Genomic DNA, 15,000 nt, shown 5'->3' with positions numbered 1-15,000 from the left:
TAGGCCTCCTTGCGTGCACACTCTTTTTCAGTTCTGCCCACAAATTGTCTATAGTGTTGAGGTAAGGGCTTTGTGATGGCCACTCCAATACCTTGACTTTGTTGTCCTTAACTTTTACTTCTACCCCCACCTTTTTTGAAAATTCTGTTAAAAATCGCGCAACTTTTCAGCGTCCTGCTACTCATGCCAGGAATATAGTATATGCATATGATTAGTATGTGTGGATAGAAAACACTCTGAAGTTTATAAAACTGGTTAAATCACGGCTGTGACTATAACAGATCGTGTGTTTCATTGAAAAACGCAAGAAAAACTGCTCTCTGAAAGCAAAAAATAATTTCCATAAGTCACTTCCACCAGTTGTTAAAAGAGAACAGAATTTAATGGGAATCTGCCACCTCATACAAATTCCGCACGATGGCGCCATTGTACTAATTTTCAATTGAATTAATTGTTGGAAAATACATCTGTCTGACCTCCAGTTTCCCAGTCTTCACCCGGATGCAGTTTAGGGAGAGATCAGATGGCATTGTTTTTGAAGTGAGGACATTGAAGAGACATCGCCCTGTAATCATTTTGATAGATTATAAACGTTTACTAATACCTAAAGTTGGATTACAAAAGGATTTCGAAGTGTTTTGTGAAAGTTTATCGTCGACTTTTTTAATTTTAAAAAATTACGCAGCGTTTAAAAACGATGATTTTTTCTGAATGACACAACCTCCATACAAAGCTATTTTGGGTATATATGGACCGATTTAAACGAAAAAAAGACCCAATAGTGATGTTTATGGGGCATATAGGAGTGCCAAGAAAGAAGCTCGTCTAAGGTAATGAATGTTTTATATTTTATTTCTGCGTTTTGGGTAGCGCCGGCTATCGCAAAATCTGTTGTTTACGTGTCGAGCTGGCATTTTGGGGGGTGCATGCTATCAGATAATAGCTTCTGATGCTTTCGCCGAAAAGCATTTTAAAAATCTGACTTGCTGGCTAGGTTCACAACGAGTGTAGCTTTAATTCAATACCCTGCTTGTGAATTTTGATCAAAGATTGAGTTGTAACGAGTACATTTAGCATTTAGCGTAGCGCATTTGCATTTCCAGGGGCATACTTGGGACGTCTGCGTGTCAAGTATTCTCAAGAAGTTAAGCCATTTTGCAACAACTTTGGAAGTATGCTTGGGGTCATTGTCCATTTGGAAGACCCATTTGTGACCAAGCTTTAACTTTCTGACTGATGTCTTGAGATGTTGCTTCAATATATCCACATAATTTTCCTGACTCATGATGCCATCTATTTTGTGAAGCGCCCCAGTCCCTCCTGCAGCAAAGCACCCCCACAACGTGATGCTGCCACCCCTGTGCTTCACGGTTGGGATGGTGTTCTTTGGCTTGCAAGCCTCCACCTTTTTCCTCCAAACATAACGTTGGTCATTATGGCCAAACAGTTCTATTTTTGTTTCATCAGACCAGAGGACATTTCTCCAAAAAGTACGATCTTTGTCCCCATGTGCAGTTGCAAACCGCAGTCTGGCTTTTTTATGGCGGTTTTGGAGCAGTGGCTTCTTCCTTGCTGAGCGTCGATATAGGACTTGTTTTGCTGTGAATATAGATACTTTTGTACCTGTTTCCTCCAGCATCTTCACAAGGTCCTTTGCTGTTGTTCTGGGATTGATTTGCAATTTATCGCACCAAAGTACGCTCATCTCTAGGAGACAGAACACGTCTCCTTCCTGAGCGGTATGACGGCTGCGTGGTCACATGGTGTTTATACTTGCATACTTTTTTTTTGTACAGATGAACGTGGTACCTTCAGGCTCTTGGAAATTACTCCCAAGGATGAGCCAGACTTGTAGAGATTACACATTTTTTTCTGAGGTCTTGGCTGATATCTTTTGATTTTCCCATGATGTCAAGCAAAGAGGCACTGAGTTTGAAGGTAGGCCTTGAAATTCATCCACAGGTACACCTCCAATTGATTCAAATGATGTCAATTAGCCTATCAGAAGCTTCTAACGCCATGACATAATTTTATGTCATTTTCCAAGCTGTTTAAAGCCACAGTCAACTTAGTGTATGTAAACTTCTGACCCACTGGAATTGTCATACAGTGAATTATAAGTGAAATAATCCGTCTGTAAACAATTGTTGAAAAAATTACTTGTCATGCACAAAGTAGATGTCTTAACCGACTTGCCAAAACTATAGTTTGTTAACAAGAAATTTGTGGAGTGGTTGAAAAACAAATTTGAATGACTCCAACCTAAATGTATGTAAACCTCCGACTTCAACTGCATTTGCATATCTCTCTCAGTGATTGTTGTCTTTCATGGTTGCTGTCACTGACACAGTAACTCACGTCTCCAGTTACTTTGTGATTGGCAGAGTTTTGATTAGATAGCAGTTTGAAACGAGAACGTTTCTTTTTCATTTTGAAGGAATTCTTATTTAATCGTTTTGAAGGCAGACTGCTCAGTGGGAGTCTGGGAGTAAAGATAGTCTACTCTTTTATCAGCTGCCTGTTTATCCCATGTAACGGCCAATAACTCATATTAAATATGAAAAGCTTCATTCTTTTTCTAAATCGGACACAATGTGAATTCATAGATCAACTGTATTTGTACGTGACGGCAGACTCAATGGAATTATTATAAGTTGTATTCCATGTTGCAGCTGCGGCCCTTGATAGGCTTCAGAATTGGGTTTTCATAACCGATACAGATATGAATTGAAAAATGGATAGGTAAGTATATGGTAAAATGATACCTGATCGTGTGGTCAGAACTCCTGGTCAGGAAACAGCCCGACACTGCAGAAACAGACACCGTACGCTACTGAGAACGAAGACTGTTAATGCTATGATGTCATTCACGCTCCGCTGTTGCACTGTAACCGTGGCGATGGGGGCGGTAGATGGGCTGGGAAGGGGGAGCTTAGTCTGATGGCTGACCTGTTATATGGGATCAAAGGGGAAGGGAGGACAAGCCGTGCTAAGAGGGAGGGAAACGATGGGCTCGCTCAAGCATGACACCGCTCCTCCAGGGTGTGTGTGTGTGTGTGTGTGTGTGTGTGTGTGTGTGTGTGTGTGTGTGTGTGTGTGTGTGTGTGTGTGTGTGTGTGTGTGCAAGAGAAAAAAAACATTGTGCGAACAGTACCAGTTTATGTACAGTATGAAGGTGTTTAGGTGTGAGCAAGTGTGTGTATGTTTTTTAATCACAGTGATTTCAGCTGATATTCAACACAGTCCATTGAGTTCCTTTAAAAGGCTCTATAAAACCAGTGAGATCAGTATACAGTTCATGCAAGTTTCCCTCCTTGTGGTTTCAGGGTGACCTTTCTATGACCCAGTATTGGAGCAGTCTATTTTAAAAGCTGCTCTAGTTGACTCATTTGGCCAGCATAGGGGTGTGTTTGTGTGTGTCGTCTGTCTACGATATGTGTACCTGTGAGTGTTGATAAGCTGTGTGTGTGGTTTTCTTTCTGCTGGTATTACTGTCTCCCATGGTAACATGGCACATTAAACCTGTTTAATCCACACCAGGCCTGAGCTCAGATCAGTCAACAGACTCAAGCCCGCTGTCCTTGAGCTCAGTGTGGATGTATGTTGTTGCCAAACATGTATGCGTTGGGGTGTTTGTGAGTCTCTCTCTAGGTTTCTTTCCATCTGTCTACAGAGTCATTGTGCCTGCTTGTCTGTGACTCTGAGTGTGTCTGTGCAGTGCAGCTCTGTCTGTTGGGTGTGTCTGTGCAGCTCTGTCAGTTGGGTGTGTCTGTGCAGCTCTGTCTGCCTGTGATGTTGGGTGTGTCTGTGCAGCTCTGTCTGCCTGTGATGTTGGGTGTGTCTGTGCAGCTCCTGTCTGCCTGTGATGTTGGGTGTGTCTGTGCAGCTCCTGTCTGCCTGTAATGTTGGGTGTGTCTGTGCAGCTCTGTCTGCCTGTGATGTTGGGTGTGTCTGTGCAGCTCCTGTCTATTGGGTGTGTCTGCAGCTCCTGTCTGCCTGTGATGTTGGGTGTGTCTGTGCAGCTCCTGTCTGCCTGTGATGTTGGGTGTGTCTGTGCAGCTTTGTCTGCCTGTGATGTTGGGTGTGTCTGTGTAGCTCTGTCTGCCTGTGATGTTGGGTGTGTCTGTGCAGCTTTGTCTGCCTGTGATGTTGGGTGTGTCTGTGTAGCTTGGTCTGCCTGTGATGTTGTATGTGTCTGTGCAGCTCTGTCTGCCTGTGATGTTGGGTGTGTCTGTGTAGCTTGGTCTGCCTGTGATGTTGTATGTGTCTGTGCAGCTCTGTCTGCCTGTGATGTTGGGTGTGTCTGTGTAGCTTGGTCTGCCTGTGATGTTGTATGTGTCTGTGCAGCTCTGTCTGCCTGTGATGTTGGGTGTGTCTGTGTAGCTTGGTCTGCCTGTGATGTTGTATGTGTCTGTGCAGCTCTGTCTGCCTGTGATGTTGTATGTGTCTGTGCAGCTCTGTCTGCCTGTGATGTTGGGTGTGTCTGTGCAGCTCTGTCTGCCTGTGATGTTGGGTGTGTCTGTGTAGCTTGGTCTGCCTGTGATGTTGTATGTGTCTGTGCAGCTCTGTCTGCCTGTGATGTTGTATGTGTCTGTGCAGCTCTGTCTGCCTGTGATGTTGTATGTGTCTGTGCAGCTCTGTCTGCCTGTGATGTTGTATGTGTCTGTGCAGCTCTGTCTGCCTGTGATGTTGTATGTGTCTGTGTAGCTTGGTCTGCCTGTGATGTTGTATGTGTCTGTGCAGCTCTGTCTGCCTGTGATGTTGTATGTGTCTGTGCAGCTCTGTCTGCCTGTGATGTTGTATGTGTCTGTGCAGCTTGGTCTGCCTGTGATGTTGTATGTGTCTGTGCAGCTTGGTCTGCCTGTGATGTTGTATGTGTCTGTGCAGCTTGGTCTGCCTGTGATGTTGTATGTGTCTGTGCAGCTTGGTCTGCCTGTGATGTTGTATGTGTCTGTGCAGCTTGGTCTGCCTGTGATGTTGTATGTGTCTGTGCAGCTCTGTCTGCCTGTGATGTTGTATGTGTCTGTGCAGCTTGGTCTGCCTGTGATGTTGTATGTGTCTGTGCAGCTTGGTCTGCCTGTGATGTTGTATGTGTCTGTGCAGCTTGGTCTGCCTGTGATGTTGTATGTGTCTGTGCAGCTCTGTCTGCCTGTGATGTTGTATGTGTCTGTGCAGCTCTGTCTGCCTGTGATGTTGTATGTGTCTGTGCAGCTTGGTCTGCCTGTGATGTTGTATGTGTCTGTGCAGCTCTGTCTGCCTGTGATGTTGTATGTGTCTGTGTAGCTTGGTCTGCCTGTGATGTTGTATGTGTCTGTGCAGCTCTGTCTGCCTGTGATGTTGTATGTGTCTGTGCAGCTCTGTCTGCCTGTGATGTTGGGTGCGCTTGTGAAAGTGTTTTTTTTGTTGTATTTCTGGGTGAGTCTTGCATTAGTCATAAGTGATGTCAACAGAAGCTTAATGTCATTCGTATGGATGTTGTTTCAGAACGTGAATGTGAGAGCTTGTGCATATGCACCACTCTTGGCTATACCCCTTTCTGTGTTACCAGGGTCTCATGTTAATTCCATCAGCCACAATACATGATTTCCCCTTCACCTCTCTGAGTCATGAGCTGAGAATGAGAGGTGTGACTTGAGCCTCTCTCTCTCTCGCTTTCTCTCTCTCTCGCTTTCTCTCTCTCTCGCTTTCTCTCTCTCTCGCTTTCTCTCTCTTTCTCGCTTTCTCTCTCTCTCGCGCTCCCTCTCGCGCTCCCTCTCGCTCTCTCTCGCGCTCTCTCTCGCGCTCTCTCTCGCTCTCTCTCTCGCTCTCTCTCTCGCGCTCGCTCGCTCTCTCTCTCTCTCGACGTCTTCGGCGCCTGGGGAACAGTGGGTTAACTGCCTTGCTCATGGGCAGGCGACAGATTTTTACCTTATCTGAAAAATATGTTTACATTGCCAAAGCAAGGCTATGTGCCCTGAGTCTGTACATAGTCAAAGATTTGCTTCATTTTGGGTCAGTCACAGTGGTCAGGTATTCTGCCACTGTTTACTCTCTGTTTAGGGCCAAATAGCATTCTAGGTTTCTCTGTTTTTTGGTGAGTTCTTTCCAATGTGTCAAGTAATTATTTTTTTGTTTTCTTGTGATTTGGTTGGGTCTAGTTGTGCTGCTGTCCTGGGGCTTAGTGGGGTGTGTTTGTGTTTGTGAGCATAGCCCCAGGACAACTTGCTTAGGGGACTCTTCTCCAGGTTCATCTCTCTGTAGGTGATGGCTTTGTTATGGAAGGTTTGGGCATCGCTTCCTTTTAGGTGGTTGAAGAATTTAACAGCTCTTTTCTGGATTTTGATAATTAGTAGGTATCGGCCTAATTCTGCTCTGCATGCATTATTTGGTATTTTACGTTGTACACAGAGGATATTTTTGCAGAATTCTGCATGCAGTCTCTCAATTTGGTGTTTGTCCCATTTTGTAAGTTTGTGGTTGGTGAGTGGACCCCAGACCTCACAACCATGAAAGTATTTTTTGCCAGATCCTAATTGGTATGTCAAATTTTATGTTCCTTTTGATGGCATAGAAGGCCCTTCTTGCCTTGTCTCCCACAAAGCTGTGAACGATCTGAAAGTTGTGGAGTTGATGTTTAGGCCGAGGAATGTAATAGTTGTTTTGTGTGCTCTAGTGCAAAGGTGTCTAGATAGAATTTGTTTTCGTTGTCTTGGGAACTGAACCTTTTTTTTGGAACACCCTTGTTTTTGTCATTTACTGTCAGGGCCCAGGTCTGTCAGGGCCCAGGTCTGTCAGGGCCCAGGTCTGGCAGAATCTGTGCAGAAGATCTAGGTGCTGCTGTTGGCCCTCCTTGGTTGGGGACAGAAGCACCAGATCATCAGCAAACAGTAGACATTTGACTTCAGATTCTAGTAGGATGAGGCCGGGTGCTGCAGACTGTTCTAGTGCTCTCGCCAATTCTTTGATATACATGTTGAAGAGGGTGGGGCTTAAGCTGCATCCCTGTCTCATCCTCTGGCCCTGAGGAAAGAAATGTGTGTTTTTTGCCAATTTTAATTGCACACTTGTTGTTTGTGTACATGGATTTTATAATGCCGTATGTTTTTCCTCCAACACCACTTTTTATGCATTTGTGTAGCAGACCCTCATGCCAAATTGAGTCAAAAGCTTTTTTTAAATCAACAAAGCATGAGAAGACTGCCTTTTTTTGGTTTGTTTGTCAATTAGGCTGTGCAGGGTGAATACGTGGTCTGTTGTATGGTAATCTGGTAAAAAGCCAATTTGACATTTGCTCAGTACATTGTTTTCGCTGAGGAAATGTACAAATCTGCTGTTAATGATAATGCAGAGGATTTTCCCAAGGTTACTGTTGACGCATATCCCACCGTAGTTATTTTGTGGATTGGGGTGATCAGCCCCTGGTTCCAAATATTGGGGAAGATGCCAGAGCTGAGGATGATGTTAAATAATTTAAGTATAGCCAATTGGAATTTGTGGTCTGTGTATTTGATCATTTCATTTAGGATATCATCAACACCACAGGCCTTTTTGGGTTGGAGGGTTTGTATTTTGTCTTGTAGTTCATTCAATGTAATTGGAGAACCCAGTGGGTTCTGATAGTCTTTAATAGTTGACTCTGTGATTTGTATTTGATCATGTACAGTATATGTTTTTGCTGTTTGTTCTTTGTTAAAGAGCCAAAAAGTGGTTTATCCATACATCTACATTTTGGATAGATAACTCTTTGTGTTGTTGTTTGTTTAGTTTACCAATTTTCTCAGAAGTGGTTAGATTCTATGGATTCTTCAATTACATTGAGCTTATTTCTGACTAGCTGTTCCTTCTTTTTCCATAGTGTATTTCTGTATTAGTGATTCACCATAGTGAAGTTGTAGGTTCAGGTTTTCTGGGTCTCTGTTTTTGGTTGGATAGGTTTGTATTCTTCATTAAACCACTTGTCATTGTTGTTAATTTTTTTAGGTTGTCTGCTTGAAATTTTAGATTTCATAGGGAAGCTGAGAGGTCAAATATACTGTTTAGGTTTTCTACTATGAGGTTTACACCTTCACTATTACAGTGAAACATTTTGTCCAGGAAATTGTCGAAGGGATTGAATTTGTTTTTTGGTAGATTTCCACACTACTCTCCTTCCATCTATAGCATTTCTTAATATTATTCAGCTCCTTTGGCTTTGATGCCTCATGATTGAGCATAGCTCTGTTCAAGTAGAGTGTGATTTTGATGTGATCTAATAGGGGTGTCAGTGGACTGACTGTGAATGCTCTCTTTCCCCCCTCTCTCTCTCTTTCCCATCTCTCTCTCTCTCTTTCCTCTCTCTCTCTCTTTCCCCCCTCTCTCTCTCTCTCTCTCTCTCTCTCTCTCTCTCTCTTTCTCTCTCTCTCTCCCCCCCCCTCTCTCTCTCTCTCTCTCTCTCTCTCTCTCTCCTCTTTCCTCTTTCCTTTGCCCTCACTCTGTCTCGCCCTCTCTGTCTCGCCCCTCTCTGTCTCGCCTTCTCTGTCTCGCCCTCTCTGTCTCGCCCTCTCTGTCTCGCCCTCTCTGTCTCACATTCTCTCACTCTAGTTCCACCCTCTCTCTCTCTCTCTCTCTCTCTCTCATTCCCCCTCTCTCTCTCTTTCTGTTCTCTCTCTTTCCCCTCTCTCTCTCTTTCTCCTCTCTCTCTCCTCTTTCCTTTGCCCTCTCTCACCCTCTCTCGCTCTAGTTCCCCCCTCTCTCTCTCTCTCTCTCTCGTTCCCCTCTCTCTCGTTCCCCTCTCTCTCTCTCGTTCCCCTCTCTCTCTCTCTCTTCTCTCTTTTCTCTCTCTTTCCTCTCTCTCTTTCCTCTCTCTCTTTCCTGTCTCTTTCCCCCCCCCCTCCTCTCTCTCTCTCTCTCTCTCTCTCTCTCTCTCTCTCTCTCTCTCTCCTCTTTCCTTTGCCCTCTCTCTGTCTCGCCCTCTCTCTCTCTCGTTCCCCTCTCTCTCACTATGACTGTTTTGCTTTCTTCCTCTCTTCCACACCGTCAGACTCTCAGAATCTCTCTCTCCTCTCTTGCATGCTCGCCTCTCTCTCTTTCCCCTCTCTCTCTCTTTCCCCTCTCTCCTCTCTCTCTCTTTTTTCTCTCTCTTTTCTCTCTCTCTCTCTCTCTTTTCTCTCTCTCTTTCTCTTTCTCCTCTCTCTCTCTCTTTTTCCCCTCTCTCTCTTTTCCCCTCTCTCTTTTCCTCTCTCTCTCTCTCTCCTTCCTCTCTCTCTCTCTTTCCCCCCTCTCTCTCTCTCTCTCTCCTCTTTCCTTTGCCCTCACTCTGTCTCGCCCTCTCTGTCTCGCCCTCTCTGTTTCGCCCTCTCTGTCTTACATTCTCTCGCTCTAGTTCCACCCTCTCTCTCTCTCTCTCTCTCTCTCATTCCCCCTCTCTCTCTCTTTCTGTTCTCTCTCTTTCCCCTCTCTCTCTCTTTCTCCTCTCTCTCTCCTCTTTCCTTTGCCCTCTCTCGCCCTCTCTTGCTCTAGTTCCCCTCTCTCTCTCTCTCTCTCATTCCCCCCCCCTCTCTCTCGCTCTCTTTCTGTTCTCTCTCTTTTCTCTCTCTTTCTCCTCTCTCTCCTCTTTCCTTTGCCCTCTCTCGCTCTAGTTCCCCCCCTCTCTCTCTCTCTCTCGTTCCCCTCTCTCTCTCTCTCTCTCTCTCTCTCTCTCTCGTTCCCCCCTCTCTCTCTCTCTCTCTCTCTCTCTCTCTCTCTCTCGTTCCCCTCTCTCTCTCTCGTTCCCCTCTGTCTCTCTCGTTCCCCTCTCTCTGTCTCGCCCTCTCTCTCTCGTTCCCCTCTCTCTGTCTCGCCCTCTCTCGCTCTAATTCCCCTCTCTCTCTTGTTCCCCTCTCTCTCTCTCTCTCGTTCCCCTCTCTCATTTCCCTCTCTCTCTCTCTCGTTCCCCTCTCTCTCTCGTTCCCCTCTCTCTCATTCCCCCCTCTCTCTCTCTCTCTCTCGTTCCCCTCTCTCTCACTATGACTGTTTTGCTTTCTTCCTCTCTTCCACACCGCCAGACTCTCAGAATCTCTCTCTCCTCTCTTGCATGCTCGCCTCTCTCTCTCTTCCTCCTCCCCCTCTCCCTCCCTCCTTCCTTCTCGCTGGTCGCTCTTCAGCCGCCAAGCAGCAGCCCACATCAGCAGCGGTTGCGGCAGTCGCTCTCTTTCCTTACAGTCTGTCCTCAGACAGTTTTCGCTGCCGCCGTGTGAGTGTGTGTGTGAGTGTGTGTGTGTGTGCTGCTCATGAGTGAGTGTGTGTGTGTACCTGCTGGTATGCACCAGAGGGGAGCGGGGAAAGGGGCGCGGATATAACGTTACGCAGACTACAGGAGACTACGGAGGATATGAAGGGAGAATACCCCGGAGAACAGTGAGTAGAAGGACTACTCAACCCTCTCTGTAGCCCAGCTCTGTCTCTGTCTGGGGAAGACTGGCCACAATACTGGGGGAATGTAAGTGGCTTCCTCCTCTTCGCTTTACTGCGTGTGGGTGTGTGCGTGCGTGCGTGCGTGGTCAGAAGCATGTCAGAGAGTTAGTATAATTTTTTATTACATTTGTGCCTGCTGTGGATGGTGTGTGTGTAGCCTTTGTGCAGTTTACAATACATGTGTTGTATGATTATGACTAATCCCTGCAGTAATGGAGAGTACCGGAGGACAACTATCCACCCACAACACACATACATCTGTATACCAAATGCATACAGGACCCACAGCACACATACATCTGTATACCAAATGCATACAGGACCCACAGCACACATACATCTGTATACCAAATGCATACAGGACCCACAACACAAATACATCTGTATACCAAATGCATACAGGACCCACAACACACATACATCTGTATACCAAATGCATACAGGATCCACAACACACATACATCTGTATACCAAATGCATACAGGACCCACAACACACATACATCTGTATACCAAATGCATACAGGACCCACAACACACAGTTATTCTCCCATTTGGTAATGCTCTGTCACCCCCAGTATAGGAGGTTCAGTAGAACTAGGGTATTGGAGGAAGACAATTTAGCCCAGCTGTAATAGAGGGGAAGCGCTGGCCTTCAGCACTCCAAACACTACTTTGACCTGCCCATGTTTATGTTGCGTTGTGTGCTAGACAAACTGTTGGCAATGCTACTTTCTGTTGACGAAGGAGTGGGTGTGATTTGTGGGTGTGATTTGTGGGTGTGATTTGTGGGTGTGATTTGTGGGTGTGATTTGTGGGTGTGATTTGTGGGCGTGATTTGTGGGCGTGATTTGTGGGCGTGATCTGTGGGCGTGATCTGTGTGTGTTTGCTGCTGGGGGGGGGGGAGTGTGTGATTCAGATTTTATAGAAGTGGGGGGTTGTTTTGCGATTGTGTTGGTCTATTCTTTATAGGAGAGTGTGTGTGCGAGCGCGTGCTTGTGTGTGTTAGCAAGATTGGTGTGTGATGGGTGAGCTGCCGTGTTCCTTTTCAAAAGACAGCAAAAGAGAGCATAGATAAAGTTTCTTTCTACCCCTGAACATGAGTGGGGCAACGAGTGAGGAGAGATGTCGAGAGAAAGGGAGTGAGAGAGAGAGAGAGCGATCAGAGTGAGACCATCATAATCAGTCCTCCCTGATGCTGGAAGAGAATGAATAAAGAGCATCATTTGTCTCCATCTCTTTTCTCCCTCTTCGTCTCTTCTTATTTTATTTGATCCTGTGTTAGATTCCAGCTCCCTGGAGCTTCATTACATTTTAAGCTGTATTTTACCAGACGGCCCGTTTTGGACCAGGTAATGACTACATGTGTTATGTGCGTTCCAAATAGCACCCTATTCCCTATACAGTGCACTACTTTGATAGTGCACTACTTTTGACCAGAGCACTATATCGGGAACAGGGTGCCTTTTGGGATGCAACAAGTGCATAGGGATATTATAATGGTCAACCTCATGCTGTTTTTCTGAGAAACCCCATATTCCAGCTCTTATTAGTGACTGGTGTGCACAGTGCAGCCATTTGAGAGTGCTGTGTTCTCCGAGCCTTATTGGTCCCATGCAAAAATAGTGCACTAGGGAAAAGGATGCCATTTGGGATGAAAAATGTCTCCACAGGTCTTTGGCCTTGTGTCGGGTTCTGTGTAGCAGGGTGCTGTGTTAGAAGAATGGTTCAGTGTATGGCTGTTAGGAGCCCACAGGGCTCTGGGCTGTAGCTGTGTGTGTGTGTGTGTGTGTGTGTGTGTGTGTGTGTGTGTGTGTGTGTGTGTGTGTGTGTGTGTGTGTGTGTGTGTGTGTGTGTGTGTGTGTGTGTGTGTGTGTGTGTGTGTGTGTGTGTGTGTGTGTGTGTGTGTGTGTGTTTTCAGGAAAAGGCTCTGGAGAGAAATAATGGATTAAAGGTCAGCAGACAGGATGTGCCCTTTTTTATCAGATACAGGGGCGAAGAGTGGGACAAGATGAAGGAGAGCGAGTGTGATGGGGAGAGAATGATAGAGAGTGTTATAGGGGGAGGGAGAGAGAAGGAGAGAGTTGTAAGGGGAGAAAGAGGGAGAGTTGTAGGGGAGAGAGAGGGGAAGAGTTGTGGGAGAGAGAGCGGGTGGTAGGGGTAGAGAGCGGGTGGTAGGGGGAGAGAGTTGTAGAGGAGAGTTGTAGGGAGAGAGGTAGAGAGAGTTGTAAAGGAAGAGTTGTAGGGGGAGAGGTAGAGAGAGTTGTAGGGGGACAGAGAATGCACTCAAATTATGAGGGAGGGAGGGATAACAATAATAATTGAACTCTGAGATGAACAGATGTCTTAGTAGATCTATGAGATGAACAGATGTCTTAGTAGAACTATGAGATGAACAGATGTCTTAGTAGAACTATGAGATGAACAGGTGTCTTAGTAGAACTATGAGATGAACAGGTGTCTTAGTAGAACTATGAGATGAACAGATGTCTTAGTAGAACTATGAGATGAACAGATGTCTTAGTAGATCTATGAGATGAACAGATGTCTTAGTAGATCTATGAGATGAACAGATGTCTTAGTAGATCTAGGAGATGGACAGATGTCTTAGTAGAACTATGAGATGAACAGATGTCTTAGTAGATCTATGAGATGAACAGATGTCTTAGTAGATCTATGAGATGAACAGATGTCTTAGTAGAACTCTGAGATGAACAGATCTCTTAGTAGAACTATGAGATGAACAGGTGTCTTAGTAGATCTATGAGATGAACAGGTGTCTTAGTAGATCTATGAGATGAACAGATGTCTTAGATGTATTTTCTCTGTACTTTTCTCTGACATGTTCCAGTCTGTTTGTAATTGAGAGCATTGAGACTAAATGCTAAACTAAAGGCTCAGCAGAAAAGGTTCAGTGTTTAACACAAAGGCCGTGAGTGGCAGACAAGTAGAGTCCCAATACCACAGGATCTGAGACAGTGAAAAAGACACACACACGGTTAGCCTCATTGTCTACATAAGAATAGAGTTGTTAATTAATTGTGGATTAATTATCGAGGGGGTTGGCCTTTGTTTTTGTCTCAACTCACACACACCTCAAAGTGTGTGTGTGTGTGTGTGTGTGTGTGTGTGTGTGTAGTAGAGCATCTCTTGGCGTGGTGAGCTCGGTGCCCACCTGCTCTAATGTAACAAAGAGAGTGAGTGTCTGTTAGGCAAACAGTGTGGAAGTGTGTGTGTGAGAGGGAAAGAGAAGAGGTGCATGTCAGTGTGTATGTAGTCCATATCTCTCCGTTATTGATGGGCTCATTCCGTACCTCACTCACCGTGACCCAGTTCTTCTGCACTGACCCCCCCCCCCCCCCCCCCCCCCCCCCCATTCACATCAAGCCTGCAGCACCTAGGTGTCCTCAGCAGTGTGTGTGCGTCCGTGAGCTTGCTTGGTCTGAAACCCCTTTGACTGGGGATGTTCTCTGTATAAATGGAGTAGAAAGTCTAGGCCTGGTCTTGTTTTAGAACAATGGTGTTTTTAAAGGGGCAATGTTGAAACAATAACACAGTAGATCCCCGCACGTGTTTCGGTAAAAAATGAGGGATGCGGCTGGAGAAATGTAACCACTCTCAAATAGTGTTTGTTTACGTTTACTTTGTTTTACAAACTAAAGTCCCGTGTAATTGGTCAGCTGCTCGTGTTAAGATGAAGAGATGCTAGAACGAGGAGCGGAACCAGAAGGAGGAGCTCTTTGCAAGTTACTGGCAAGTCTGTGGGCCGAATATCCCCTCGCCTTCTGAGATTTAAAAGATGATAACACCTGCAAAATGTGTCCAAATAACAAGTGACAAAAAACCCAAACACCGGAACGGATGTTGCTCGGTATCTCCCTCTCCCCGTTCTGTCATGATACATCTACCACAGATATATTGGTAGTCTGTCTACGAGAGAATAGAGTAAAACAAGCTTATATTTTGGGTTCTGATGGGGTACAACAGCTGAACTAAGCTCATGAGGCTTTTAGCAGTTATATTCTTCCAGAATCAATGGGTATATATCATTCATTTAATGGATGTAGTAACTGCAGATTGTCCATTTTTGAATTGGAGAGGCTTGCTTTACAGCAAGGCAGAGGTTGAGTTTGCTGTTGGGTGGGTTCGCAATAGTTTTTTTCTAATGTGTCTTTCCAGCATTTCACCTGTTTCTGTGCTTCCAAAGGCCACAGCAAAGGTCGTTGATATATTGCAGCCTACTCCGGTGTGCTTTGAATACATTTTTAATTTTGTAGCAATGTAGGCAGGGGCAGTCAGAGTGCGGCTTGAACCCGCAACTCTGAGGGTAAAGCACACTACCACCTATGCCATGAGGGTCGATCTCTTGGCAGGAGCGTAAAGCACTCACCAATAGGGCACCAGCAGTATCAGTAAATGTCCATTCGGATTTCAATACTTATGCTAATTAGCTGTAAAATGACTTGAATGCTATCATCATGCTAATGATTGGCTGTTAACTGACTTGGTGTATGCTACTAAGCTAGCATGCTAACGTCTGACTGCTTTCTTTGTTCTCTGCCCACAGAGCAGTTTCCTGGGCAGCGCTAC

General features: G+C 45.4%; 1 protein-coding gene across 8 annotated transcripts in view; it reads left to right on the top strand.

Moving 5' to 3' along the window:
* Nucleotides 1–15,000, top strand: part of LOC139374697 (type II inositol 3,4-bisphosphate 4-phosphatase-like) — a 252,978-nt gene that overhangs the window by 79,504 nt on the left and 158,474 nt on the right. For 5 of the 8 annotated variants that reach the window (XM_071115775.1, XM_071115770.1, XM_071115768.1 and 2 more), the window contains one exon: nt 14,978–15,000. This exon is cut by the window's right edge and continues 57 nt beyond it. Coding sequence is in view for 3 of the 8 variants with exons in the window: in XM_071115770.1 (XP_070971871.1) it covers nt 14,978–15,000 (23 nt within the window). In the remaining 5 variants the exon portion in view is untranslated. Of the gene's footprint in view, nt 1–10,078; nt 10,436–14,977 lie in introns of those variants that run through there. The other 3 variants (XM_071115774.1, XM_071115772.1, XM_071115776.1) reach the window with 3 other exon arrangements.

This window comes from Oncorhynchus clarkii, chromosome 19 (assembly GCF_045791955.1).
Source record: "Oncorhynchus clarkii lewisi isolate Uvic-CL-2024 chromosome 19, UVic_Ocla_1.0, whole genome shotgun sequence".
Classification (NCBI taxonomy): Eukaryota; Metazoa; Chordata; class Actinopteri; order Salmoniformes; family Salmonidae; genus Oncorhynchus; species Oncorhynchus clarkii.
The sequence above is the reverse complement of the archived record's forward strand: the minus strand, read 5'-3'. Positions and strand labels throughout refer to the sequence as shown.